The sequence below is a fragment of the Cyphellophora europaea genome (assembly GCF_000365145.1).
Source record: "Cyphellophora europaea CBS 101466 unplaced genomic scaffold supercont1.8, whole genome shotgun sequence".
NCBI lineage: Eukaryota > Fungi > Ascomycota > Eurotiomycetes > Chaetothyriales > Cyphellophoraceae > Cyphellophora > Cyphellophora europaea.
The window spans coordinates 1,392,739-1,419,048 of record NW_008481814.1 but is presented as its reverse complement, the minus strand read 5'-3'; the positions used below and the strand labels follow the sequence as shown (position 1 = coordinate 1,419,048).

At 55.7% G+C, this 26,310-nt stretch overlaps 10 protein-coding genes across 10 annotated transcripts; 6 read left to right on the top strand and 4 right to left on the bottom strand.

Moving 5' to 3' along the window:
* Positions 1-795: 795 nt before the first annotated feature.
* On the bottom strand, positions 796-1,719 carry HMPREF1541_08329 (uncharacterized protein; the record flags this gene model as incomplete). Its single annotated transcript, XM_008722648.1, has 1 exon — positions 796-1,719. One exon carries the CDS (start codon positions 1,717-1,719, stop codon positions 796-798), a length of 924 nt encoding a protein of 307 aa, XP_008720870.1.
* A 1,137-nt stretch (positions 1,720-2,856) lies between these two features.
* HMPREF1541_08328 (uncharacterized protein) lies at positions 2,857-3,586 on the top strand (the record flags this gene model as incomplete). Its single annotated transcript, XM_008722647.1, has 3 exons — positions 2,857-2,876; positions 2,927-3,062; positions 3,116-3,586. 3 exons carry the CDS (start codon positions 2,857-2,859, stop codon positions 3,584-3,586), a joined length of 627 nt encoding a protein of 208 aa, XP_008720869.1.
* A 155-nt stretch (positions 3,587-3,741) lies between these two features.
* HMPREF1541_08327 (uncharacterized protein) lies at positions 3,742-4,380 on the bottom strand (the record flags this gene model as incomplete). Its single annotated transcript, XM_008722646.1, has 4 exons — positions 3,742-4,018; positions 4,070-4,176; positions 4,232-4,304; positions 4,361-4,380. 4 exons carry the CDS (start codon positions 4,378-4,380, stop codon positions 3,742-3,744), a joined length of 477 nt encoding a protein of 158 aa, XP_008720868.1.
* A 2,540-nt stretch (positions 4,381-6,920) lies between these two features.
* HMPREF1541_08326 (uncharacterized protein) lies at positions 6,921-8,651 on the top strand (the record flags this gene model as incomplete). The annotated part of the gene is made up of 1 exon (XM_008722645.1): positions 6,921-8,651. One exon carries the CDS (start codon positions 6,921-6,923, stop codon positions 8,649-8,651), a length of 1,731 nt encoding a protein of 576 aa, XP_008720867.1.
* A 1,717-nt stretch (positions 8,652-10,368) lies between these two features.
* On the top strand, positions 10,369-11,682 carry HMPREF1541_08325 (uncharacterized protein; the record flags this gene model as incomplete). Its single annotated transcript, XM_008722644.1, has 1 exon — positions 10,369-11,682. One exon carries the CDS (start codon positions 10,369-10,371, stop codon positions 11,680-11,682), a length of 1,314 nt encoding a protein of 437 aa, XP_008720866.1.
* Positions 11,683-13,512: 1,830 nt separating this feature from the next.
* On the bottom strand, positions 13,513-13,974 carry HMPREF1541_08324 (uncharacterized protein; the record flags this gene model as incomplete). Its single annotated transcript, XM_008722643.1, has 1 exon — positions 13,513-13,974. The coding sequence occupies one exon, from the start codon at positions 13,972-13,974 to the stop codon at positions 13,513-13,515; it is 462 nt and encodes a 153-aa protein (XP_008720865.1).
* Positions 13,975-14,733: 759 nt separating this feature from the next.
* On the top strand, positions 14,734-16,071 carry HMPREF1541_08323 (uncharacterized protein; the record flags this gene model as incomplete). Its single annotated transcript, XM_008722642.1, has 2 exons — positions 14,734-15,046; positions 15,101-16,071. 2 exons carry the CDS (start codon positions 14,734-14,736, stop codon positions 16,069-16,071), a joined length of 1,284 nt encoding a protein of 427 aa, XP_008720864.1.
* A 404-nt stretch (positions 16,072-16,475) lies between these two features.
* HMPREF1541_08322 (uncharacterized protein) lies at positions 16,476-18,286 on the top strand (the record flags this gene model as incomplete). Its single annotated transcript, XM_008722641.1, has 3 exons — positions 16,476-16,497; positions 16,620-17,048; positions 17,196-18,286. The coding sequence occupies 3 exons, from the start codon at positions 16,476-16,478 to the stop codon at positions 18,284-18,286; spliced, it is 1,542 nt and encodes a 513-aa protein (XP_008720863.1).
* Positions 18,287-18,810: 524 nt separating this feature from the next.
* Positions 18,811-20,592, top strand: HMPREF1541_08321 (uncharacterized protein; the record flags this gene model as incomplete). Its single annotated transcript, XM_008722640.1, has 1 exon — positions 18,811-20,592. One exon carries the CDS (start codon positions 18,811-18,813, stop codon positions 20,590-20,592), a length of 1,782 nt encoding a protein of 593 aa, XP_008720862.1.
* Positions 20,593-21,137: 545 nt separating this feature from the next.
* On the bottom strand, positions 21,138-22,472 carry HMPREF1541_08320 (uncharacterized protein; the record flags this gene model as incomplete). The annotated part of the gene is made up of 1 exon (XM_008722639.1): positions 21,138-22,472. One exon carries the CDS (start codon positions 22,470-22,472, stop codon positions 21,138-21,140), a length of 1,335 nt encoding a protein of 444 aa, XP_008720861.1.
* Positions 22,473-26,310: the final 3,838 nt, after the last annotated feature.

Below are 26,310 nucleotides of genomic sequence, written 5' to 3'. Positions count from 1 at the left end.
GTGTGGCGGGGGAGGGATGGGGCAAGCCAGGCGCTGAGCCCGGTCGAAACCACTAAAACTGCGGGCGGTGGCTTGGAGCCGGGTGGGCAAGCGCAAGCGTGCTCTTTAGGGTGAGAGCGAGAGATCTGCTCATCCCCGAGTGAAAGCAGCGACGTCTGGTCTAGACAGGGAGCTTCGGGGGCAGAGTCCGCTCATGGCTGTGGATGCATTTAGGCGATGTAACTTGCATGGCTAGTTTATGCAGGCAGCGGCGTGTTGTATGTGAGATTTAGCCGTTGGAAAGACTTGTGACGAGCAGCCAGCAAATCGGCGCTCACGCTCCCCACTAATGGAAGGCTTCCATCGGCCATTGCAGGCTTCTATCGCCGGCGCGTGCGCAATTGAAGCGGACCACGAGGCACCAAAGTGAATCGGGACCACGAGCCCACCGCGCGTCAGTGTGCCTAAATCCGACACGCGACTGGCTCACCCCTGCAATCCATTTCGCGCCATCCTTGCTGTTTAAGCGTCCCCCGCAATACTTACCAGGTGGTGTACTTGAAGAACATTGCTGATCCGTACGATTATCGCACCTGTCTGCCGATCCATTCTCCTCCCACAGCTCACACCTGTCCTGGAATATACGTGCTTCTCAACGTACAAGTCGAGGCACGCAAACCTATGATACCATACCCAAGCGGTTCAAAGTTGACCCGGTGTAGCAACAATAGTCTTGCCGACATCCACAGCAGCAACGCGACCAAAGGAATTCAACTTAGCATTGATGGGTATCAAAGAGACCTCCAGCACTCTGGCTCAGTCTCGTAATTTAAGTATTTCTGTCAGAAATTCCTCGAAGCTCACCGTGATATAGCCATCCCGATCATCGTCGTAATTTTTGAAGACGTCCGTCATGCGCTTCAGATGTATACAGGCCTGGACGAACAAGTCAAAGCTCATTCCCTGGCCCTGTACCGAACCGCGGCTGCCCCTCCGCTCATTGGCTATCTTGATACCTTTTTCGTTGTAGGTCTGGTACAGCAGCCCGACGAAAGGTTGTGACAGCCGGTAGCCCAATGCCACTAGGGCGTTGGAAAATTCATTCAGCGATATCCGCCCACTTCGGTCTTCATCGAATTTCTCGAAAAGGTCTTTCCACGCGGCAAGGAATCTCCAGAGATTCTGGAATTCCTGGTACGTGAGTGTAGGTCCTTGCGGCTGGCCGTGCGGTGACGTTGAGAACATGCGCATCAATGCCTGGTTAGTAGATACATCAAACGGTGTGTAGTCGCCATTGACCAGCGCCGAACCCAGTTCGGTGGTTGTCAGATGCCCCGAACGCGACACGTTGGCGGCTTGAAAAATGGTCCCGAGTTCCGCGGATTCAGGATCGGGCGGCTGAGGAGTCCGCGCAGGCGAATGCGCGTTGTACTGTTGCTGTTGTTGCATAGGACGGCCCTGGGGACGAGGTCCTGCGCCGTAGCCCGCCGGAGGAGGTGGGGAGTTCAGTCGCGCATCATGGCCGATATTGCTATAACCCTGGCCGGACGGAGGCCCATATGACTGCTGCGCTGGCTGTGGTGGGCGCTGATATGATTGTTGCGGCGGATGCTGCTGACTGTAGTGCACACCACCCGACGGGCGGCGGCCACCTTGCCCAGGTGATTGTGGTCGCTGCTGGGAAGGCAGGTTCGAGTAGGCTGGACGAGGGTTGGAGGACGTGTGACGGCCGGCCAGCATCTGCGCTGCCTGCTCAGGTTCCGCATGTCTATACTCGTCAGCCACTATCTTCAGAATGATAGAGACACAGCCTACGCAGGCAAAGCATCAGGGTTGAATGGTTTGTTGTATGCTGCCATCGTATCTGCTCCAGATGGGGTAATGGGGATGTTGTGGTTTCAGCGCAGGAACCAGGAAGATGAATCTCGTTGGTTGACCAGACCTCGCAATGACCAACTAGGCAGAATGGTCCCCGTACGTCTTCTGTTTGCAATAACGAGAGTAACGGGGAGGACAGTCGAGCTGAATCTTTGGAAAGACGCCTGGTGAATGCGGCCAAGCAACTTTGAGAGGTCAAGTTCTCCAACACCAAAAGTGCGCGATTCTCGGGGCGCTTTCCAGGCACTCAGCCTAACCAAGCCCCCACGACCTAAACTTAGCCACTACGCGCAAGCCTTGGGCATCCCGAAACCAATCTCGTATCATGTCAGATGCTTGAACCTCAGCCTCGCATCCAAGTATTCAGCAAGAGTATGGAATAATGGATAAGTATTTGGGTATGTCATCAGACCTTCCAGAGGATGACGATGGCGAAGCCTAAGCTGCAGAGTGCGTGATGCCGATGGCCGCCATCAGCTCCACCCTTTGGGACCCCTGACCCGTTGGTACTAGCAGAGGCGAATGTTCTTCATTCCCCGGGACTAACGCCTTTGCTCATGTACGTACCTGGATCTGTCACAATCAGATTGGTCAACATCTTCAGCCTTCAGTGCACAAATCCTGGCAAGGCCTGTCCTCTTTGCTCTCTTCCGCCGTATGCAGCTATAGCAACGCTACGAAGAAGTCAACCCCAGCCGTTGCCAGCACATAGCTGGATTCCACGTGAGCGGACACCTTATGTTCACTTTCCGATCCCTGGCTACAGGCAGCCGCATACATCATGGGGCCAGCTCCGAGTGAGGAGTCAGATTTCTGGCTCTTTGGGTACGGGTGAGGAGTGTTTCCTTCGCAAGTTCTTTCAATGTATAACGCCGACGCTGTGCAGAAGTCTTATCTGGAAACCTCCGCCACACTTCGGTACAGTTCAGCACCTGCTTTGGCACCCTTCGCTCGACTCATGTCACCCAGATCAACGCGTCCCAGGCTATATCAAGGGATATGTGCGGAGGTTTTGGCAGGTAAGCCAACGAATACTGTTCCGTACCTTTTGCCCTTCTGACGACGGCAGGCGAGGTAAGGTACCAAGCCCGCTCATTCTTGCTCGACTCACACCGATCAGCGAGGACCATCGCGGAACGCCGGAATCGCCTGGCCGTGTTGTGACCCTCATCGAACGCCGGTTTTGGGCCACGCTTAAAGATTCTGTCAGTTCCCTATCTCGGGAATTTTTCGGCCACTTCCACTGACATCCCTCCAGCAAATATCGCCGGACAATGAGCACGTCTGGGGAGTAGCTTACCATATCGTTCCGAGCAAGGTCAAAGAAGTCAGGGAGTATCTTGACATTCGGGAGATAAATGGATACAGCATTCAGTACACGCCGTTTCACCCGGCCAACCCCGAGACAAAAGACCTGCACTGCTTGGTCTACATTGGGATGCCTGATAACCCTCAATTTCTTGGCGCCCAAGATCCTCGAGATGTGGCCGAGACCATTAATCGAAGCATTGGCCCGAGTGGTGAGAATCGTGAGTATCTGCTGCAGTTGGACGAGGCCTTGCAAAGTCTGAGTCCGACAAGTCACGATTACCACATTAGCGAATTGGCTAGCCGGGTCCGGGCAATGGCACCTGCTGTCCGTTCGACCAAACAGCGCCAGCTTTCTGAGAGTCGTCTGCGGCGAATTAGCAGCACTGAGCAGCAAGAGGAAATCGAGAAGCCCGAGTAGAGACCGATCAATCGTATGTCAAACAGAGTCCTGGTGAAGCGACCGCGTTACAACGTTTTCCGTCCTCTCATCTCACCGCATCTCATAGAGGGTATATATCCATTCTGTTGTCGGTCCACATGAGCGGCCTCTTTATCGTGGCTGGTGCCGTGTATTCAGGGTCCGTTCTGGTCTCCGCCACCTCCTCTTCCCTGGTAGGGATTCTGTCCCCCTTGACCGCCTGGCTGCTGCAGCTGCGGCGGCCGCTCATGGGTGTACGGCGCAGGGAAGCCGCCACGGCCATACGAGAAAGGATTCGGTCCAGGTCCATAGCCGCCGCGACTCATATGTCCTCCTGCGGGATATCCGCCTCTGGGAGCGTACCCACCTCGTTGGCCACCACCAGGTCGGTTGTCTTGCGCATGGTCCACACGGATGAGACGCCCGTCGAACCTACAACATCATAAGCGTCGGAAGAGATATGCAGCCGTCAGGTCCACCTACTCGGTGTTATTCATGTTAGACAAAGCAATGTCTGCCTCAGCCCTGGTGGCGAACCTCACGAATCCGAAGCCACGACTTCGATTCGTATCGCGGTCCTTGACAACGACCTTGGTTCCACTGTCAGCGGAGAACATTCGCTGACACACTCGCGGCACCACTTACGGCCTCTTCTACTGTCCCGTACTGTTGGAATCCTTCGCGTAGGGTTTCATCGGTGGTGTGCCAGGCTAGGCCGCTGCAGCCTCGTCGTTAGCGGTAACGTATCGACCCCCGCTCTCTGCGCAGACTCACCCGATGAAAAGCTTCGCCATATCTACTTTGCACAACGCCCAAAGTCGAAAAGGTGCCAGTGATGTCTGACAGCGGCGTTGTTGGAGCGGGGAGAGGCAGGCAACAATGCGCCCGACTGACAGCTGGTCAAGGATGCTTGCCTGAAGATGGGGATCCTATGCAAATCGCCTCTCATTGGTCGCGCTTGGAGCAATGGCAGTTTTCGCACTGATCTGCTAAACCGTACCGGTAACTGACGCTCAAAGGCAGACGGAGATCCCAGTGGCAACGGGAAAGACTCAACGCCACCTGCTGGACCGCGAAAACAAGAAAATTGCCGTTAATACTGTTTCGATCGTCACTCGCAAAATCTCGGGAGACCGACTCGGGACAAGAGCAGAAATGAGGCGCTCAACCCGGGAACCATAGGAGGGGATTGTGATCAAGCAACGTTTATCATCCACTGCCGATCCAACGGGATTTGTTCACGCTACGGGAAGTATTTCGTGTCTGACTGCCGCGATGAGTGCTTGTGGTGCGGTGATGTCAAATTTGACGCCGGGATCAAAGGCTTCGTTCCGCCGCATTCTGCAAGCAATTGGCCCTGGTAGGGCGCAATGAACCCAAGGAGTCATGCACATGGACCGCTGGGCAGGCTCTCCACCGACAGTCTACCGCCTGTTGGGTGCTAGGGTCGCCTGGGCCACTCAGGCCTCGTGACGGGCCCCTCCAACCGGCTTCAGACGCATTCGACCAGCTACCAGCGATCGCCAGCCAATGGGCCACGAAGCAGTCACCAATGCAACCTGGACGTTCTACGAATGGCGAGGAGACGCTCCCATGACAAATGGCCCGCCTGCTGCTAACGCTGCGCAAGAACACAATCGATACCACTCGCCTGAACGGCAGTACGGATCGGGCTCTAGTTGACACAGTAGCTGAGCGCGCCCAGTAAATGCCTACAAGCACGCAACGGCGCAGACAGCGACCAAGGCAAATGAGGGCGATAGGCTAGTGGTTCTGGCAGACGTGGGCATGGTTCCTCACACAATCTAAACGGAGCGTGTGACAGGAGGGATCGATCTTATCTGAAAGGAAAACCCCCGCTTGAACATCCCTCGTTCCACCCCTCGTGGCTCAAAAGGTGCGGTCCCGAACTCATCGAGACAGCCCACGTCCTCGCCGTTGGGTCGCCGCTTCGCCTATCCCACCGCTGGCGTCTTGGCGGAGCTCAAGTGCCGTTCTATGCTAGTTTCTAGTTTCGGTCGGCGCCCGCAGTCTGGCGCAATGACACCCATGTTCGCCATCTGCGCTTTGTCACCATCGACCGAGGTTTGGAAATCAATGTCGACTCGTGAGTGGAGAGTGTGAACCTGGCCAGGCAACATATTCCGTTCCTTTTGCGGACTTTTTCATGCAGCAACTTGCCATTCCGTCCTTCGTGCCAATTAAGAACAGCAGCTGACCGCCATCGTGCCCACGAAAACAGAACATGCTTCCTCTCTACCATCCTGGAAGGCTGTCGTCGACTCGTACACAAGGGTCCAGATCCTGCAGCTAATCGGTCTAAGAGTCTTGTTGACTCCAGCATACGCGCCAGCGGCCGAAATGCACGCAGCATCAGTGCATTATCGCTTGCAAAGAGCAGCTATCGTTCTGCGGTCTGCTTGCGCCGTTCGCCCGATCAGGACATAAGCACCTTTACTTAAGACGCTTCCAAGCCGTCCGTCCCGCATCACCATCTCTGACATGCCTCGACTCGTCACCGAAACGTTGACTAACTGATTGTATGCCACCATGCAACGGTGCGTGAGACGCGTCCGCAACTGCAACCCTCAGATGCAGATTCTCAGCCCCAGTTTGCGAGTGCCAGACTTGCACCGTCGCGTATTCGAGTCGAACGAGCAGCACTGACTCTTGTGCGCCTGCCGATCTAGACGGCTTAGCTGAGGCAGGTGCATTTCAGGCCTATCTGCAGCTAATGCAATTGCATTGAATCACGATTTACCACCCCCTCCACCTTGACTTCGAGTAAGCGCTGAGACACTTACTCGCCACGAACCCATGACTCCAAACCAACGCTTACGCGTAGAAGGATGGGTCCTCTGAAATGGCCCCTTCGCCGGTGATCTGTGCACCCGATGCGTACGTCTCGGATTGGCTCCGATCCGTTGCAGACGAATCGAAGAGAGAAGAGTCGCACCTCGTAGGAGTCGCGAAGTCGCGCAAACGCAAGCACCGGAAGGGCGGGTAAGTCGAGCACGGCCAGATCACTCCGCAAGCAATCTAACAGAGGCATTCCTCTGGGAAGCGAATCCACCGAGCAAGACTCGAGCATCAAGTACCTGACACTGGTGGCCTTTGCGCGCTGAGTCGTGCATGCACTAATATTGATAGAAGGCGGCTGCCTCGGTCGACTCGTTCTCTATCTTCTAGTCCAGGGCGAATCTACGAGCATAGAGCACACAAGATCGACGAGTCGTTAAGCAAGAGAGATGATGGCGTGCCCCAGCATGAGATATCACAGCTCCGCCCGAATAGTCGTTCGTCACCATACCGCAAAAAGACTGCCCTCGAGGGGATGGCATTACCCTCAAGCTCCGCCGAAGCCGGCATCGATCCCCGTCTCAAATATGCCCGCCGCTCCAGGAACAAGACCAGAGACGATAGGTACGAGTATAAGGGCGGCGCAGACTCACAAGGGGCGACACGCAAATCGAGGTCGGCCAATAAAAAGAGACGTTCCCATAGAAAGTCTGGTCCGACGTTAGATCAAGAATTCAGAGCTCCCAACGTAGAGTCTAAACGGCTCACCCTCAAACAAGACGCACTTCCTGGCATCTTCAACAAAGGCAAAGCTTCCGAACCGACCGTCGGACGCGGCATTCCCGATCTCACATTCTCCGAGATGACCTTTCTGACGAAGAAACGAGAATTGGACGACGCTCGAATCCGCGGAATTCGAGCCATGGTCCATCCTCAGAGCAACATCAAGGGTGGTGCCCAAGAGATCTCCGGCTATTTTGCCACCCTAGGATCCGGGGCTAAGAGGCGGTCGCAGACAAACACACCAGCAATGCACTCGTCCATTCGAAAGCCACAGCGAGTTTTCCAAAAACCTTCGCACAGGACGACAGGACGTCCCGTCAGCAACATCCCGCTGGGTCAAGCGATTAGCCAGACCATGAGCCATCTGCATGACTCAGAACCGACACAAAGGCCGATCCAGTTGGCTGCCACTGCTTGCAATGAAGCCAGTAACTTGCCCTGCTTTCCATCGCCGAATACCCTGCGATCAGCCACTTGTATATCTGATGCCTCATGGTCGCTATCGCCGCCGCAGAACCCGCTCGGTGGGCTACATAAAGAAGGAGCCTCGCCGCATCGACCGCCCTATGCCACCTTCGGTCCTTCTACTTGGCAAAGTTCAAGAGTTGTCAAACCGGTGCACCCACGAAGTTCGATCAGCAATCTAACACCAAGCGGATACATTCCTCAACCCGAGCTTCAGGCGCAGCAGGCCAACGAACGTCTTGGAACACTCCAAAACGGCTACTCACTCGAAGATCTCAAGCAACTTGCGGCGATCAGGGAGGCCGGATATGCTGCTCAAGAGCTCGCTGCAAATGATTCGGCTGTTGCATGGGCTGTAAATGACTCAGCTATCAACAGCCCTCCGCGGAGCGCCGAACTACAACATATACAACCAACGGACAGGGATGGAGACGCAGAAGGTGGGCCCTTGCAATTGTCTCACTCTGGAGGCGGTGCTTGGACCAGCAATGGACCTTGGAAGCGGAAGGTCTTTCCTGTCCTGGCTTCCTTGGACCCAAATCTCGTACCACCGTCATACCAACATGAAACAGAGCTTCCAGTTGAAGCGGAGGTGCTCAAAAGACCTGGTAATTTCGACGACCACTGTACACGCCGTACAATGTCGCAGCTGGAGACGCAGCACCTGACCGGCGAAAGAGCCCTAGACCCTTTCGACACCGCCTTGCTTACGTCGCTTCAAACCGATTACGAGCACTCCCATTTGGCCCATACGGAAGTAAGCAGTGTCCACGCGATCAGCAATGCGCGATGGGCAGCAGAAGCGGGAACGCAACCCGACAACCAGGTAAATTTCACAGCACCACCATGTTGCGAATCTATCCCCAAGCCGGCTATCTGCACGCGAGACATATTCAAAGGTGGCGCAGAAGACAATCTGGCACGGACAGAAAGGATAGTATTGCTGCGACCTTCGATGCAGCAGACGGAGCATTTGGCACGATTTGAGGGCCTCATGCGTCCAAACATACTTTACTGAGCAAGGCACGCAGCGGCGGGGGTCGGGTCGCTCATCGAGTTGCTCTTGTAGAGCTAGTAGCAGGATTATGAACCTGGTCTTGGAACGATACTGAAGAGGGAAGGCTTCCGCAGGCTAGATGGAGTGTGTTGTCATGCCTAGGCATTCTTTGAGTAATCACTACATTGATTTCCAACATCTGAGTTTCACAAGTACGCTCAGTCACCAGACCCTGGTGAAAGTGCCATAGGTTCGCTGACGGTTTCCTCATCGGATACCGTATTTGGCTTTTGCACCCCGAATTCGGTGCCGCTTTACCTATGCGGATTGGGCGGCGGGCAGGAAGAGTCTGGGGGAAAAGAGGCGCCTTAGCGAGTCACTGCTGCTGCCAGGCGTTAGTTGCTAGTATATTCCTCCGCGGGCGATTTATATCACTCATTTTCCGCGGGGTGGTGACTGTTTAAGAATGAGACTTTCCCATTCGGTCAAGTCCACACCCGAACGCAAGATCACTGTCGTCTTGCGTCGTGTAGTCAATACCAGTCTGTTCATTGAGCTGGCGTACCCCAACAACCTCCTCGCCACCCGCGCACCTGACAGCCTTGTTCCCCAACTGTCAGCGCCTTGTGCTTGCCCATTAGGGTAACCCAGGTGCTTGGGGGGGCACCGAAACATCTCCGCCGCCAGGGTCTCGAGTCACCAATTGCCAACTACTGGGTCACTCGGCCATCCCATTGTCGGGTTGTCCAGGGTACCAAGACTATCACTCGGCGGGTATCAGCGAGCCGGCGTGGGGATGAAGAGAATGGGGGAGAAATCTAACTCATTCTGATTATCCTCACTCGCGTCGAGATCACTGTCTTCAGTTGTCAGAAGCATACCCGTTTCATCGACACTACTCCTCCTGTCCACTCCACCGTCTAGATCCACCGTGGAGATCAACTTACCCGGCGCAAGACTTCCGAGGTGCTTCTTATTGTCTACATCATCTTGCGCCTTCATTTCCAACCCTTGGGATTTGGTTGACTTTCCGTGCCGAATTAAAGTTCGCGATTCTCCGAAGCAGGGTGATCACGGTGATCACGCTCATCACAGCGAAGATAACGCCCGATATCGAGAAACATATTTTCAACCGTCATTAATCACATCTTGGTCGCCCTCGAGCTTGGCTGAACGGCTACAGCCTTCTTTTCATCCTCAAAGTCAACATTCCCACATTCCGCCAGTGTCAACCACCCTAGCCTCGTGTCTCTGTGTAGAGACCGTTGTTGAGTCTGTTCCGTCTTTGATCTGTAAAGTTCCGGATTCTCGTTCAAGACACCCGAATCTGGGGAAGACGCCTGTCGTGGAACACGACCAGACCGGATCACCCTGGTCGCCTCGATCTACCAGTGGTATACAAGCGCCAGTCCTCGTCTCTGACTGGATACAGTCTATACCCCGGTCCAATACGGCCTCAGCTGAAAACAGGCTGCCTCACGCTTAGGTCAGCTCGATCTTCCACATACATCCCTCTTCAGGCATATTTGTGTAAGACTCGAAAAGACAAAACAGCACGATTAATCTTTGCGCCCCTTCTGCCACGACACTGAAGATATATGATCCCATTACAACCAACCTCGAGCCCAATCGACAAGCGGCAAACACATCAACCCCTCAATCTCGCTGTACTCTACTACCGCAGCGGACCGCTCGCCGGATTTCAAGCCAACAGGCCACATCACAACGACCGCCGAAGATGAAGAAAGCCATCCACTACCTCCAGAAGCAGGCTCTGCAGTACTCAGACGACAAGTACAACAGTGCTGCGTATCTCGCGCCACGTCGAAACCACGAGCCCCAGCAAAATGTCCGCCATCGCCCAAAAGTCGACTCGGTATCATCGCAACCCCGTACGGCCGACCGCGCCGCGCCCAAACGCGCCGACATACCCTCACGAATCTCCTCCAACATCCAACGTCTCCAATACGGCTCCGCCAACATCCTCCAGAGTTATGAGCTCTACCTGCAACCACCACCATCCACATCCGACTCCTCCCACGGCTCCGGCGCCAGCACGCCTCTCAGCCCTGGCTCGGCAATCCACACTCCCACACCACACTACTGGGTCGTCTTCATCCACGGCGGCTACTTCCGCGACCCCTCCGTCCTCGCCTCCTCCTTCCACCCCACCCTCTCGCTGCTCACCGACCCCGAGACCGACGACGCCTCCGTCCGCGACCTGCAACGCCACGTCAAAGGCTACGTCTCCATCAACTACCGCCTCGCGCCGCACGAAGCCCACCCGCAGGACCCGGACACCACCCCACAGTACGAAATGCACGACGCCGCCTGGCCCGACATGCTGGCCGACGTGCTCGCCGCCCTGAAGCACTGGCAGGGCAAGTACCCGGAGGTGCGCGAGTCCGGGCGGTACCTCCTCGTCGGCCACAGCGTGGGCGCCACGCTAGCGCTCAACGCCGTGCTGCACGCGCGCAAGGCGGGCGTCACGCCGCCGCTCGGCCTCGTCGGCGTCGCGGGCATCTACGATTTCTTGAAACTGCATCAGAAGTTTCCGGGGTACGCGCCCATGACGGCCAATGCGGTGCCGGAGCGGATGTGGGGGGACGTCAGCCCCGCGAGGCGGGAGCGGGTGGAGTTTGAAGAGGCTTGGGGGGATCGGGAGGAGGAGGAGGAGGAGGAGGAGGAGGAGGAGGAAGGGTACAAAGGAGAGAAAGAGGGCGATGGCGACGCTTGGCCGACGAAGAGGTGGTTGATACTCGCGCACAGCAAGACGGACAGCCTGGTTGACTGGGGCCAGGTCGAGGCCATGCACGACGTGTTTGAGGAGGGTAGTAGTGGTGATGGTGTGGTGGAGGAGGAGGAGGAGGCACAGCATGCGGAGGGCCACCGTGCCCGTCGGCGGCGGCGGCGGCGCGGCGGCAGTCGGCCCCTCCTCATCAGTGAGGTCGTCGAGGTCCAGGGTCGGCATAATCAGTGTTGGGAGAATGGGCGCGAGTTGAGTCGGCTCGTGAGGGAGGGCGTCGGCGAGATCATGGGCGCTGATCAGTAGCCCGCGGGGGTTCGTTCGTTCAGTGGTTACTTGGGTACTTGAAGAGGAAGGTGGGAAAGGGGGGGGGGGGGAACCGGAGTTCTAGAGAAATGTGTGTGCGTGCGTTTTTGGTCTTGATACCCCCGGGAGAAAGGACTATGGCTGGTTGGGATATCACATCGCTTTGCCTTTTGGCTTGCTGCTGTCTTGTAGTATATGCGTATGTTCTCGTGCGAACCACTCTATTTGTTTACCAATGTTCCCATCCCCCATTCTTGCGCCACTCTCCCATCAGTCTTGCAGTCTCCTCACGTCTAGCCCTCGCGGCAGAACTTAGTTCTTCACTATCATCGTCACACAAGTCAGTACGATCTGAGTACCGCGTAGCCTCTTCCATTGCGGAGACCAACGATTCACTACTCCGCGCATCTTCTATCGCGGATGCAACAGATTGAAAGGCGGACCGGCGGTCGTCAGACAACCCCCGCCAGTCTCAGCTATTGCCGTCCTAATATCTGGCGCACAGGATTTGGTCGCCTGTGATCCAAGAGGAGACGGGGCCGCATTGCTTACCTGTGTCTGTCTTCTCGTCGCTGCTGACATCTTGCTTGGTGACACTAACCCAATCATTGTTGTCGTTAGTCTTGCTGTCGGCAGATGCGACATCACATCCAGGCTTCTTGAGGCTTTCCGAGCCGATCGGATCCTTGGTGGCGGCCTTCTGATTGACGGAGACCGTGTCGGAGGAGGAAGAGGCTCTGATGCCGCTGAAGTCACCGAGCTGCGAGTTTGGTTTGCCCGTGAACTATATTCTTGGGTCAGTGGACACACACTTCGAGGCGGTATTGCCTGAGAGGTGGACAAATCACGATCTTACCACAGAGGTGCCTTTCGAGCAGTCCGCCGCACATTTGCCTTGGGAAGAACGAGCCGATGGAGCGCCGCTGTTAGAGGCGCGATGCGCTGAGGTGGATTCTGAGTGAGTGGACATTGTGGTTCAGGAATGGTTCAGGAATGAAGTGATTCGATGTAGGATAGATCTATTGCATGAGTAGAAGTGTGGCGGTTCCAAGTCAGTGTGTCGAGCAAGGACAAGTGCAAAGGTTTGATCGTCGAGTCGTTTAAGTAGTTGCGAAGGTGACATGTTTGTGAGCTGTTTGGAAAGAGCTCCAAACAGCAGTCGACATGCAAACGGCACTGCAGAGGGCAGGCGTGACGTGACATAGAATTGCGCCTTGCAAGGCGTTCGCGTCACACAGAAGCGAAGCAGAGGCGAGTGAACGGGAGATGCATGACTTGACCCGCAAAGTAGCACTTACCTTGTCACGCTATGTCAATTAGACGTATTCCGGTGAGACGGGCTGGCACAGAGGCTGTGGCTACATGATCGACATGGAACAGTCATGTTGGCAATGAAAAGAGCGCACACTCATCATTAGGTGTTGAACTCACAAAATGTTGCAGCATGTTCTCTGTGCCAGGTTGCAGGCTGTAGCCTAGCCATCGATACCCAACGTTCCTCAGTCTCAACCATCTCCGTTTCTCTGGTACTTCTCCTTTGTCTCCAGGGAGATGGCCTCCTCAGCTGGCGCAGTCCCTTGTAAAAGCCAACTTCCATACCACAGGCAGGCTTCAGCAGTATTTGTGCCGCTATTTCGTCGCTCGTATCGCAGTAAATTTTGAGGAAGTCGAAGCCGTCGTTCTTGGTCCTTCACTGAGGACGTCTTCATCGAACCATCATGGCTTAGAGACGCGCAGATGGCATCGTTTGACCGACAACGCCCTGGGGTGAATTCGTCATTCGTGATCCTGGGTGTGCGTTAAGCCTCGTGTCCCAGTCGCATGACTCAACTACAACTCGGCCTGTCTCTTTAATCTCTGGACTTCCTTGCAAATCTCGTCCAACTGCATCTCATCCAGCACGCCATCCTCGACCTTCTTCTCCAAACTCGGGATCAGGGCTTTGGCTTCATCAGCACACGTTGGAAGTAGACTCTTGAGCTGGCTCTTTTCGAATTTGACAAGATCGTTTCCAAGCGAGTTGATGAGTTGTTCGACCTGCTCAGCGACGGAAAGATCCTTGAAGACTGCGAAAATCTCAAGGTAGTCGCGCGTCTTCACCATGGTATCAGACTCATCAAAAGGCTCGCCGCGCTTCTGGCGCATTTCGAGTGTGCGCTGCAGAACAATGCGCGCTTCTGAGAGTGACAGAGTCTCAACGTCCGCGAATTCGCCTAGCTTGAGCTCACGGCCGGCTTCGAGGTCGGTGCTGGCGGTCGGCTGTTCGCGGGAGGGCGCGGCGTGAGGAGCCATGTTTTAGGATTGCGCGTGCGCGCGACTGGCAAGGGTATCTAGCGATTTGTGGATGCGCGATACTGGAGCTGCTGAAGTGAGTCGCAGTCGCAGAGTCGAACAAGGTCGGAGGAAACAGGTTGCTGTTCAGGTGCCCGCAGATGGCGGAAACCGGAAAGCTTGGCACCGCAGCCCGCCCCTCTATACCTCGTGCCCTGTTCATAGCTGGTACTTGTTGCTAGTAAAAATGTTGTGGCCGCAGGACCCTTTTGTCTGTACTGAATGCATTCCCACATCTCAGTCGCTTGTGCCGAGATAAAGCAAGCCTCGTCTCTGGTCTGTTTCAACTTTGCCTGCTTGTCTTTGCAGATCTTCTCTTCGCGCTGCTCGAGGACCATCGCCAAGCACGTTCATTCTGCGTCGACTATGGTCGATTAGGAAGGAGCAAGAAATGCCATGGCCAGTGATTCCAGTTCAGCATCAATTGGCCACTAATTAATGGCTGCCTGCCTAATGCAAATCTGGGGTGTAGGGGGGGAAATCGTCCGGCTCCCATCGTCAGTTGCACGCTACCGTTCTACATGACCAATAGCACGTTGGTCTTCCGAGCCTTGGGCAGTATCATTATATTCGCCAGGGTATATCCCGGCTTCTCGTCCACGAGCCAAGGTGTCCGATGCTACCTACCCCATCCGGCGACGAGGTGGTCGATCCGCGAATGGCTACAAATAGTGGCTGAGTACTGACAAGGAGTGGGACTCTCGACTGTACATCAACAACATGAGGTCCATCATCGTCAGTTCCATGTTGCTCGGCTTCAGCGCGGCGGTCCCTCATCTTCACCCGAGAGCTGCCAAGTATGAGGGCTATCACGTCTTCAGAGTCGAGACTGGTGACAAGTTGACGGAGGTGTCCAAGAAGTTGGCAGGTCTTGACTATGAGCAATGGAACCATGACTCAGCCCGTCATATCGATTTCTCGATGTCTCGGGAAGAGGCGAAGAAGTTCAAAGAGCTTGGCATCGACTTCAAGGAGATGCATAGTGACCTTGGTGAAGACATTGCTCAGGAAGGAAATTGGGGTCCCTGGAAAGGTAAGAAGAGCCAATCCTTGATTTTGCCCTTGTTCAATTGACTGACTGTGTTAGGCAAGAACAAGCCTGACGGATTGCCGGACCTGTCCTGGTACGAGACGTATCATGACTTTGACGATCACCTCGAGTACCTCAATGAGCTTGCCAGCGCTTTACCGAATAATTCGGAGATCTTCAGCGCCGGCAAGTCTGTTGAGGGTCGGGACCAGACTGGCATTCATTTCTGGGGAAAGGACGGTCCTGGTAAGAAGCCTGCTGTCCTGTGGCATGGAACAGTCCACGCTCGGGAGTGGATTACAACGATGACTGTTGAATACCTGTCTTACCAACTTATTGCTGGTTATGGAAAAGATGATGCCCTGACCAGGTTCGTTGATGAGTACGACTTCTATGTCATCCCAATCATTAACCCAGATGGTTTCGTGTATACCCAAACCACCGAACGCCTGTGGCGCAAGAGTCGATCTCCACCTCCACCCGGAGGCAATCAGTCGGCGCCTTGCTGGGGCATCGATTTGAACAGGAATTGGGCAAATCAGTGGGACACCAATCCTGAAGGCTCCTCCCCTGACCCATGCACCCAAACGTATCGCGGCGAAAGTCCCGGATCGGCAGTCGAACAAGCCGGCATGGCAGGTTTTGCGGATTTGCTCGGCCAAAAGCAAGGTATCAAGCTCTATCTTGATTTTCACAGTTATTCGCAACTTATTCTCTCTCCTTGGGGCTACACGTGTGACGAGTACCCCCCAACAAGTCAGGAGCATGTTGACTTGATGGGAGCGACCGCCGAGGCAATCGAGTCTGTGTATGGCACGAATTACACCTTTGGGCCGACGTGTGAGACTATCTATGCGACGAACGGGGGCTCGGCCGATTACTTGTTTGATATTGTCGGCGCTACGTGGTCTATGGCTTTCGAGCTTCGGGATACTGGAGAGTTCGGTTTCGTACTGCCTCCTGAGCAGATTGTGCCAAACTGCGAGGAAGTCTGGGAGGGCATGCAGGTGATGCTGGAGAAAATGTGAAGCCTTGTATACTGTTATGAAGAGCAGCAAGCCTACCAATCCTCACGCGGTTCTTCCTATCCGTCCTACCCCACGCTAAAGCAGGAAGATTTTCGGGTTTGTCTCCCGGATGAACCAAAGTTGAATTTTCCCCGACCATTGAGCACTTATGCGTACATTGTCCAGAAATTGACAGATCCGCTCATCAAGACCTAAGCGAGCCATGTGGAATGGCGCGACCAGGTGTGGATTGCAAAGAGTCTCGCCCAGAAACCCATTTACCAAGACCGGCATGGCAGAGCTAGATTTTTGCCACCACAAATGAACTTCCCTAGCAGAACCTCACAACCTCAGATTCTCTCTATCATCAATCTATAATTCGGGAATATCCCTGAGTAACACGAGTTTGTGTGCGATCTTAAACCATGGGGACTAGTGCCGAGCAAGGTAAGTCCTAGTTGCTATTGTTGAAACAGCCCGGGTCGAAAGGCTACCATCGAAAGACTCCGATTCCCCTTTCGTCTCAAGCCTGGAGAGCCAGCCCTGTGCTCCTGGCTAACTAGCAGCAGCTCCAGTGGCTTCATCGTCGGACGCGGCGGAGTCTCGCACAGTTTCCGGGGTCGATGTCGCCGCCGGCTTGGTGGGCAATGAAGCCCAACAGTACGACGCCGCCATCGAGCGCCGAGTCGTGCGCAAGATCGACCTCTATGTCATACCCTTTCTCTGGGTCGGCTATGGCCTCGTGTATTACGACAAGGCCATCCTTGGTGGTGCATCGATCTTCGGGATGATCACCTCCCTCGACCTGCGCGTCGTGGTCGACGCCTCTACGACGCCGCCAAAAACCTCCACGCAACGTCTGTCTTGGGCATCGAGCCTGTTCTACTTCGGCCTATTGGCCGGCGTGGTACCCTTGACGTACGCCTTCCAGCGGTTCCATCTCAGCAGGACTATTGGCGTTTGTGTGGTTACGTGGGGGCTTGTCTGTATGGCGACTGGTTAGTACTCTCCTTGTTATTCTAGATCGGGGTCAGGAGATTGTATTTGTCTCTATGCTCAGGCACCGTCTAAAGGATTTCACGGGACTGCGTTCGATCCTGTTGCGACGCGTTCAGTTCCGATGCATATATACTGACTGGTGTTAGCATTGGTGACCAGCTTTCATGGCCTGTATGCTCAGCGCTTCTTTCTTGGGTTCCTGGAGTCTATGCTTCCTACAGCCTTCATGGTCATCGTCTCTTCATTCTACGCTCAGCGTGAACAGACCTGGAGGCAATGCCTTTGGTACTCAGCTACTGGAGGATGGACGGTAATCGGTGCTTTGTTCAATTACGCCTTCGCTCATATCAACTCCGGCAATCTCGAGCGCTGGCAGTATCTCTATATCATGGCCGGTGCAATCACAGTCCTATATGGGTTTCTGTTCTTCGCCTTCCCACAGACGCCGAATACAGCTTTCTTCCTGAAGGGTGACGAGAAGATCGTTGCTCTCGAGCGTTTGCGGCGTAGTCAGATGGGAGTACGTTGCAACACCATCAAGCGCAGCCAGATCATTGACGCCCTTACGGATCCCAAAGTTTGGCTGATCGCGCTTATGATGGGTCTCGCATATACTGTCAACGGAGCGGTCAGTGCCTTTGGGCCATTGATTGTGTCAACCTTCGGATATGATCCATACACAGCCATCCTGTGGCAAATGCCCCTCGGTGGTGTATGTTTCGTCACAATCCTTCTATGCGGCTATCTTTCGCTCCGCATTCAGAACATTCGCCTGGTCATGATTGTTCTCAACTGTCTTCCAGTCATCGCTGGCTGCGCCATGATCTGGAAATCAGACTGGAGCGAACATGCAGCCACACCTCTGGCCGGCTATACCCTGATTGGTTTCTTTGCGCCAGTCACGTCCTTGATTGTGTCGATGGGAATGGTCAACGTCGCAGGCAACACGAAGAAGAGCGCAATGGCGAGTGCAACATTTGTGATGTACTGTTTCGGCAACATCGTCGGGCCGTTCTGGATTCGCACCCAAGAAGTGGGCGAGCACTACCCCATGCTGTGGAAGGGCATAATTGGTAGCTATGCTGTGCTGATCGCCGTGGCCGTGACCTTATATATGATGCTCAGAAGAGAAAACAGGCGACGGGAGGAGATGCAACTGGACGAGAAAGAAGGAGAGCGGCAGGCTTTCCAGGACTTGACTGATCGGGAAAATCTCTACTTCAGGTACTGTTATTGACCGTGTACAGCAGGATCGATGTCTGCTGATGTTGCAAACTGCAATTGCGTCCTGTGTCACATTGTAGCGGTCACAGCTCCTTATCAGGGCCAAGTCTCTTTGACAGAAGTCACAATGCGGTCAGCCGATTGTTGGATTGGTGCGTGTTATGGTCATGGCTGATTGCTGCTGATCTGAGTCCACCAGCGGTGGAAGGCCTTTGGAGTTGGTGCAGTGTTACCTTCGCTGCACTTTAATCCGGAGACGTGCTGACCGACGATCAATCTGTGGTACTCGCAAACGCGCATTACATGATTAAGACGAGACCTGTCGTCAAGGGTCGAACCATTATCATCGACTCTGCTTTGCGACTCACCAGTTCGACTCAAAGGAACACGCACCTGGTATCACCCTCTTCATGAACTACAAAAACACCGATCCAGTTCAAGATGTCCTGTTACAAAGCATCGAAATACATCCAGCGGTCTGTTTCCCTTCAAAACTTGTCAAGCTTAGCCAGTCCTACAATATTCGAGACCATCGTTATGTGTCAATTCGTTCAAGGCTACTACGCTTGTTGTCCCCTGTGCAGGGCCGACTTCTTCCACGGATGGCATATATGGAAGCTGACGGACCTCCTGACAGACTTCGTCGAGGCTGCCAAGGCAGGCAAGGACAGCCTCGAGGAGAAGGCGCTACGTGAGTGGTATTCTGTGGAGGAATGGGGTGTCTATGCGAGATTCGAAGATCAGGACATTAGCGTCCTTGCCGAGGTCGTTGATCAGCCCTGCGACTGCGCCGACACCTACGTATGGGACTGTTGCAAAGTCGATAGAGAGGGGAAGCCTGCCAAATGGACTCGGTGTGATGTCGAATGCGCTGACGAACTCAAGAAGCGACGCGTCAAGAAGCCAAAGGAATCATACCCCAAACAACGACATCCCGAGCGTCTGCCCTATGATGTTATTCGAACAGAGGATGAGATTGTAGAAACAGGCAAGTCTGACGACACATGGAAGTTCCTGGGAGACTATGAATGGCGGTATATTCAAGACCGCGACACTCGACGTGCTAAGAAAGGTCCCTTGGAACCCAAGGCGCTGCCGACCCGGGCACAACGGTCAGCCCTCAGGACCCGTCAGGGCACTTCAGCCCCAGACGAGGACACGGTTACAGGAGAGCTAGGCAGAGGTAACCAAGCGGGCGCCATCTTCCCAAGAGCACGAGAGGCTCTCCGCCACGCCAGGGGCGATGACCGGTCTGAGTCAACTGCAGCCACCCAGGAGACAGATCTTTCCACGGCCACCAGTCTTACGCAGGACACCTTAGAAACGGATGTGACAAGGTCGGACACAACATCAAGTGCTCTTGCTTACCCGCGACGTGCCGCATCTATATCAGTCGTGTCCAAAGACACAGCAGCAGGCCGAATGAGTCCTCCCCGTCAGCGACCCGAATTCCCACAGTCCGCCGCCACTTCAACCATTTCTGGCGACAGCACCACCACGGGGTCGACCAAACAGCCCGAAGAGTCTTCTTCCAGCACAGATCGCCCCGTCAAAGGCCACTACCAATCCCGCAGCCAGATTCCTCGGCACGCCGATCCCTACAAGGGCCCGGGCAGCAAACTGCCCAAAACTGGCGTCTCACAAGCCAAATTCAAGCCACCGCGCGACCCTCAAAAAGGCAGACGCAAGACCCGATTCGCCGTGCCCGGCAGCAGCAGCGAGGAAGAGCACCGCAAGCCCTACTACGGCGCCCGCGAGACGACCCCGAAGCGCGAGCGGCGGCGACTGGCTAACCGCGACGCGCGGGCGCTGCGCCAGGCCGAGGCGGAGAACGAGGCGCGACGGGACGCAGAGCGCGAGGCCGCCGCCGCGGAGGAGGCGGCGTTTTGGGACGAAATCGAGGAGGAGAGGGCACGGAATGTGGGGGACCCGGAGGAGAGGGCGGCGCAGTACCGCGCGGCCGTGGGGGCGAGGCGCGAGCGCTCCATATCGTGGGCGAACGAATTCGAAGATGCGCTCTCGGATTTCGATACGGCGCTGTCCGAATCCGAGGCGGAGGCGGAGGCGGAGGCGGAGTCGGCCTCGGGGCCGTCGCATGTCGATACGAGTGACTTGAGGACTACGACGACAATAACAACAACAGCGGAGACTGAGTCGGGTACGGGCCTCGTCGGTCAAGAATCGACGGTCCACTCTTCTGCCTCGTCTAGCTCGAGAGGAGACGACTCGGACTCAGGGGGTGAAGCGCCGTCGCAGCCGAGGGAATCGCAAGGGCCGCCGTTTTACGGTCCGAGCCATAGACGCCGCAGGCATGGATGAGGTCTCGAGCCGTTCAAAGATAGAGATCTGCGCTGGACTGTGGAGGGCGAGTCTGGAGCCTGCAGTGGGGGCGAGTTGGGAGGGCGGCACTGTGTAGTTTGGTGGACGTCGCGTTGTGGGGGGGGGGCATCAGATTGCTTATGAAGGGAGATCTGGATGTGCTATCACGTGCAAATGGAAACGGAGCACAGTGAGCTCGCATGTGCGAGATGACATTAGCTTTTAATTTGAGACGGGTCGTATACACACACACACACACCCGTTGCCTTGTCGCCTTGTCCACCGATGCAACGCGGCGACTGACGGCTTGGCATTAAGGGCAAATGCTTCCAATGATACTCTCTCTACTCTTACGCTAAATCGCGTGTTCGAAACGATTAGATGTGGCCTATTAGATTATCACCTCTTGGTTCCAACGCTTCCTTCGCGTACCCCTCTATTCTCTCGCCATGATGGGATATCCTCGATAGCTGACCAAAAAAAAGAGTCCCAAACTTTGCCAAACTCAGCCCAGCTTCTCTCCCATGCCACCCACCACATCCATCCTAAGCCACCGACGGCTTCAGCAAAAGCTGCGACGTCCTCATCACCTGCGCCTGCATCCACATCAGCTGCCCATCCCTCAACTTGAACGGATTCCCCCTCACCCTCCTCCTTCGCCCTCCTCCCGCACCCGTCTCCGCCTCCGCGTCTTCCTGCCCGAGCTGGCCCTCCACATCCCCACCAACAAAAAGCTGCAACACCCCCAGCAGCGGCATCAGAATCATGAATCCGCCACGACTCGCCGCCTCGGCCGCGTGATGCAGATCCGTCATCTCCGTCGCCGCGCCATACTGATCCACAAAGCGCGCTTTGCGCCGCAGCCAGTCCGGCGTGGGCGGATAGAGCGTCCCCACCAGGGCTTCGAGCGGGTGGCCGCGGTTGCCCAGGTGGAATGGGACGGCGGCGCAGAGGTCGTCAACGAGGGCTTGGACTTCGGGTTGGGAGTTGGCGCCGGCGAGGACGTCGGCGTCGGCGTATGTGTCCGGCGTGGTGGAGGAGTTCTGGTTATGGGAGAGGTGGGTTTCGAGGAGGTGGCGGGTCTGGAGGCTGGCGATGCGGAGGACGCGGTACATGCCTAGGGAGTGGCTGATGGGGAGGGAGGTGTAGACATCGCAGAGACCGGCGTAAATGCTGGAGATGCGGATGGTGCTGTGGATGTTGGAGGTTGGGGGAAGGCGGTGCCGGTGCCAGGATGGGGGGAGGGAGGCGTACCAGGATTGGAGACGGGTGAGGAGGGAGATGGTTCGAAGGAGGAGGACGGCGGCCGTGGAGGGGGCAAGGTCGGTGCTCGCCGTGGACGAGGCGGGTGTCTTGGGTGTTGCGCTTGGTGTGAGGAAGGATGTTGTATTTGGGGATGATGCTTGTGGGGAGCGGTTGAGAATGATGCGGCGTTCGTACAGCAGATCAGCTACTTCGGCAGCAAACGAATCGAGCTTGCCGCCCACGCCGGGGAAGGCGACAAAGTCGTCAAGCCTCGTGCAAAGAGGTGTCGGAAGTCCAGCGCTGAGACAGGCATAAATATACCTTGACTGCAAGGCAACGGCAATGGGTGCCGTGGGCCGGGTATCGATATTCAGAGTCGAAGCCCGCTTCATGATCCGCATACCCGCATTTTGATGGACAGCGCTGTGAACGGATTCTAGGCCGATGGCGCTCAGGATTTCGTAGATTTCCAGCATAAAGATGCCGGTCAGGACTTCATCGTAATTGCATGTCAGCTCTCCATGGAGGAGTTCGCGCATGGCGACGACGCCTCGGGTATAGAACGCCTGAGCCCTGGGAGACACAAGAGTGCCGAGGCGCTCTTTGTCCATGACCTGCATGGACACGGCGGTCATGGCTAGTGTCAGGGCCGACTCGTGGTGCGTATATGGAAGTCTAGGAATGATATCCTGCGCCCAGACATTGGTATCCCACTCGCGTGGACCGGCGGCGTAGAAGGCTGTGAAGAAGCAGAGTGCTTGGAAGCCATCGTCCTGCGACAGTGATTTGAGAGGACTCTCAGCTTGGTGGGTGGCTGGCAGCGGTGTTAGCTTGCCCTCGTGTCGAGTGAACAGACGCGTCGTCTCAGGAATACACCCACACGCGACTGACGTCTTCACAGCTCTACGTGAGCGGTTGAGGCCCTCGACGAAGGCGGAACCCGATCTATCGTAGATGCACAGCTCAGCAACTTTGCGCCTGATGCAATGCGCGCATACTGGCTGTTCCGCCGGACACTGACGATCAGGCAGTCAGCAGATAATGGGCTCCACTCGGCTGACCTCAACAGCAACTGAACTGGTTGAACAAAACACACCTTAATCTTGCGTTGCCTGCACGGGCGACAGCCTTGCGATGGACCGCGATAGACCATCTTATACCGCGCGAGCGATCATCAAGTGTTGCAACGAACCTCCTGGATTGTTTAAGTACGCTGCACGTTATCGAGGTGGGTGAACTGGCCCATCGCAAAGCGGCAATGATGTGCAAGTGGAATCGGATTCCAGCAGGCCTCTGTACGCTTACGTGGGGGCGGAAAGAAGCATGTGTGAGTGTTGTCTCCCGGCAGAGTAACGTATATCTGGGTCCAGCGAGTATATGTATCTGTGAATGAAGTGCTACTTCAAAGCCAAAAGACCAGAAGATCCATCTCGCCCGCTTTGACTCCGGCTCTTGCGCTTATTCCGATCGTGGGACTATCGGTAGGTATAGCAGAAGGACGAAGAGGTGGTGAGGCCTCACTGGTCCGTCAGTGACGATCCATAGAATCCGAATCTTCAGCGGTTGGACCAGCCGCAGAGCCAAGATCCACCAGGTCACCAAGCCTCGTTCGTTCGCTCCGGAAGGAGTTCAACAAGGTGTTGGTGTCGGCAGTCGCTTTATCGCTGAATGCCGTTCTTGGGGCGAGATTAAACGACATGAGCCAGGTCGAACGACGCACATGCATCCCCAACGAATGTTGAGTGCATTCGTCAGATCCCGGCTTAGACTGTACCACCACCCGGTATGGACAGAGCAAGAGGCCCAGGGTTAACCTGCATATCTCTGAAGGGTCAGGGACTCCAGAGATATAAGCATCTGGACGGTCGTCCAGGCGAACACGGGAATCATTGCCGGCAGTTTGCCGTTGTTGAAACCGCTCTTCAGAAACGCCTTGGACAGCTACCACGCCCGTGGCACACATGGTCGCAGCGGAACAGGGAGCCGAGGAAAGAGCAAGGCGTCCCGGAATCGGTGCGGACAGCCGCGAGGGATGCTGCTGATGGAGGAAGCACGTGCGTCACAGGTTATTGTCAAGACGACCGAATCGACGGTCGCGTATGACGACAGATAGCGAGAGGCTGTTGGAAGCTTCGGTGTACTACAAGGGAGCCTTTGTGCTACGGGTGTCAGACGTCCACAGCAGTCTCGGTTTGGACCACAGGCTCCGGGGTTCCAAGTTGCCTGTGGCCTCTTGGCCGCTGAACGAGCGGAACTGGTCCCGGGGGGTCGAGTAATGGTACTTTGCTGAAAGTACCACCTGAGTAGCTTCAGCAATCATGGACTCCATTGGATGCCTTACAGCTTCGAGCCGTTGGTGAGGCGGCTGCAACAGTCCGCAAGGATGTATCTGTCCCACGCAAGACGCCGGGGAGGTTGTCGGCGTTTCGAAAGAGACAGCTTGCCGATTAGGAAAGCCTCGGTCCCAAAGAGGCAATCCCAGGTTTCAATGGCTTGCTGTGACAATTCCAAGGCGAAATCGGCAAGTCCGCGCGCTGCGTCGGTTCCCCTTCTCCTGGCAACCATGGGCAACGCTCTCTTTTCATCACTCTACCATCCTCAACACATTCCAGCCAGAACTGGCGAGGAAAATTTCCATCTGCAAGTGTTCGAGAACACTCGTCTTCATGCTCAACATTCTTGTGTGACCTATTCATAGCGCCTTGCCACTTCTGTGTCTCGGGTCTTGCCAGCACAGCCTCGGCGCCACATATTGAGTCTGAGACCTTGCATCATGCACGATTTCGTGCATCCACAGCGCCTCGCATCGCATGATAGATTTTCACATGCAAGGCGACGAAATACCACTACCTTCAAACAACGACAGTGGAGGGGTACGTACTTTCCAGTGAAAAAGCAACTCCCTAGTATCGGCCTGACACCAGCCCGTGTTGGCCCCAGAAGACCGCCTTGGGGGCAATTCAGAGCCTGGAAAACAAGACTTGGCGCGGTTGGCTTTCCTGACCGTGGACGCGAAGGGTACTTTGGCATTATCCTCGTCTATCCGGGCCGTCCAGCCGCCGCAGCGCCGCCGCAGCGAAAGAATGTACTTTACGCCATTCTGTCCCACGCTTACCGGTTAGCGAGGACTAGTCTGCAAGGCAACGAGCCCACAGTGGCCGAACTTTCGCTCCAGGTGGGTGTGCAGACCCGCAAATGTGGCGACTTATCTATTCGCGCATTGGTCAGGACATCGATCCGACAGCTGAGCCTCGCTGGTTGAGCAAGGTGGGTTTACGTACTCGAACCATTGTGCATGACTGCTTGAATATGGAATGGCGGCAGCCTTATTCGTGCCCGCCTCAGGCACGCCCTGAGTATATACATATCGCGTTTCCGGGCGGCCTGGCAGTCGAGTATCTGTTCGCCATCGCCTTGTGTACTACCACGACTCTCCCCTCCAGTTCCGTCCTGCAGTCTCACAACGTTCTCGTCAACGTCCCGGAAGAGACGAACTTGCCCCGGGCCATTCTTGTGACACCACTAGAGACCAAGTATATAGCGGGACACAATACTTCTGAGCGATCATCACCAACCCACCTCACCCTCACTCTACCGTCCATCATCTGAGCCTCGTCCTCCTCTCACCTCTCTCACGAGGCCCTGCCGTCCTCCTCCACCTAAGCCTCATCCTCTTCCTCGCCCTCACCGAGGCCATACCACACACAAACACAAACAGCGATGTCCCGCCACCGCTCAGCAACCTATTACACCGACCGCCACCAAGTTCTCACACCAGGCCTCTCAGGCTACCGCCCGACCCCCACCCCCACCCACAGCACTCGCTACGCCAACACCACCCCCCGCCACCACGTCAGTACCAACGCCAGCACCAGCAGTCCACGCACCAAAGAGTCCCGCTACCACGACGACACCTACTACGCCTCGCGCTCCAAGCCCTCGCATTCGCATTCGCATTCACACTCAAAATCCCACGACAAAGGCCTCTCCTACACCTCGACGCGCGACATCGGCGGCTGGTTGGGCGGCGCGGCTTTGACGGCCGGCGCGGCGTATCTGCTCAGGGGCGGTGGAGAGAGAAGGAGTGGGAGTAAGGATGGTGAGAGGGAGAGGGGACGGGAGAGAGGACGAGAAAGGGAGAGGGAGGGCCGGAGGTATGATGATGATGGAGGGTACTATAGGGAGAAGAGTCGAAGGAGGGCGAAGAGTGAAGGGAGGGGGAGGTCGAGTCGGCATTATTATTACTGATGGTGTGCGTGGGTGAGGGTGGAGGGGCCTGGTTGGGGTGTTCCTTTGGCTTGTTGAAGGCGTGAGTGGTCTTTGCATGGGATGCAGTGTTGGGTGCCAGGAGGCGAGATTGGTCGTCGGCGCTGGAGAGGGGGGGGGGGGTGGGGTTTGTGGACTGGGGGTGGTATTCATTGTAGTACTATTGTTCTATTAGATTCTCTATCATCCATATATTCTTCTTGTTGT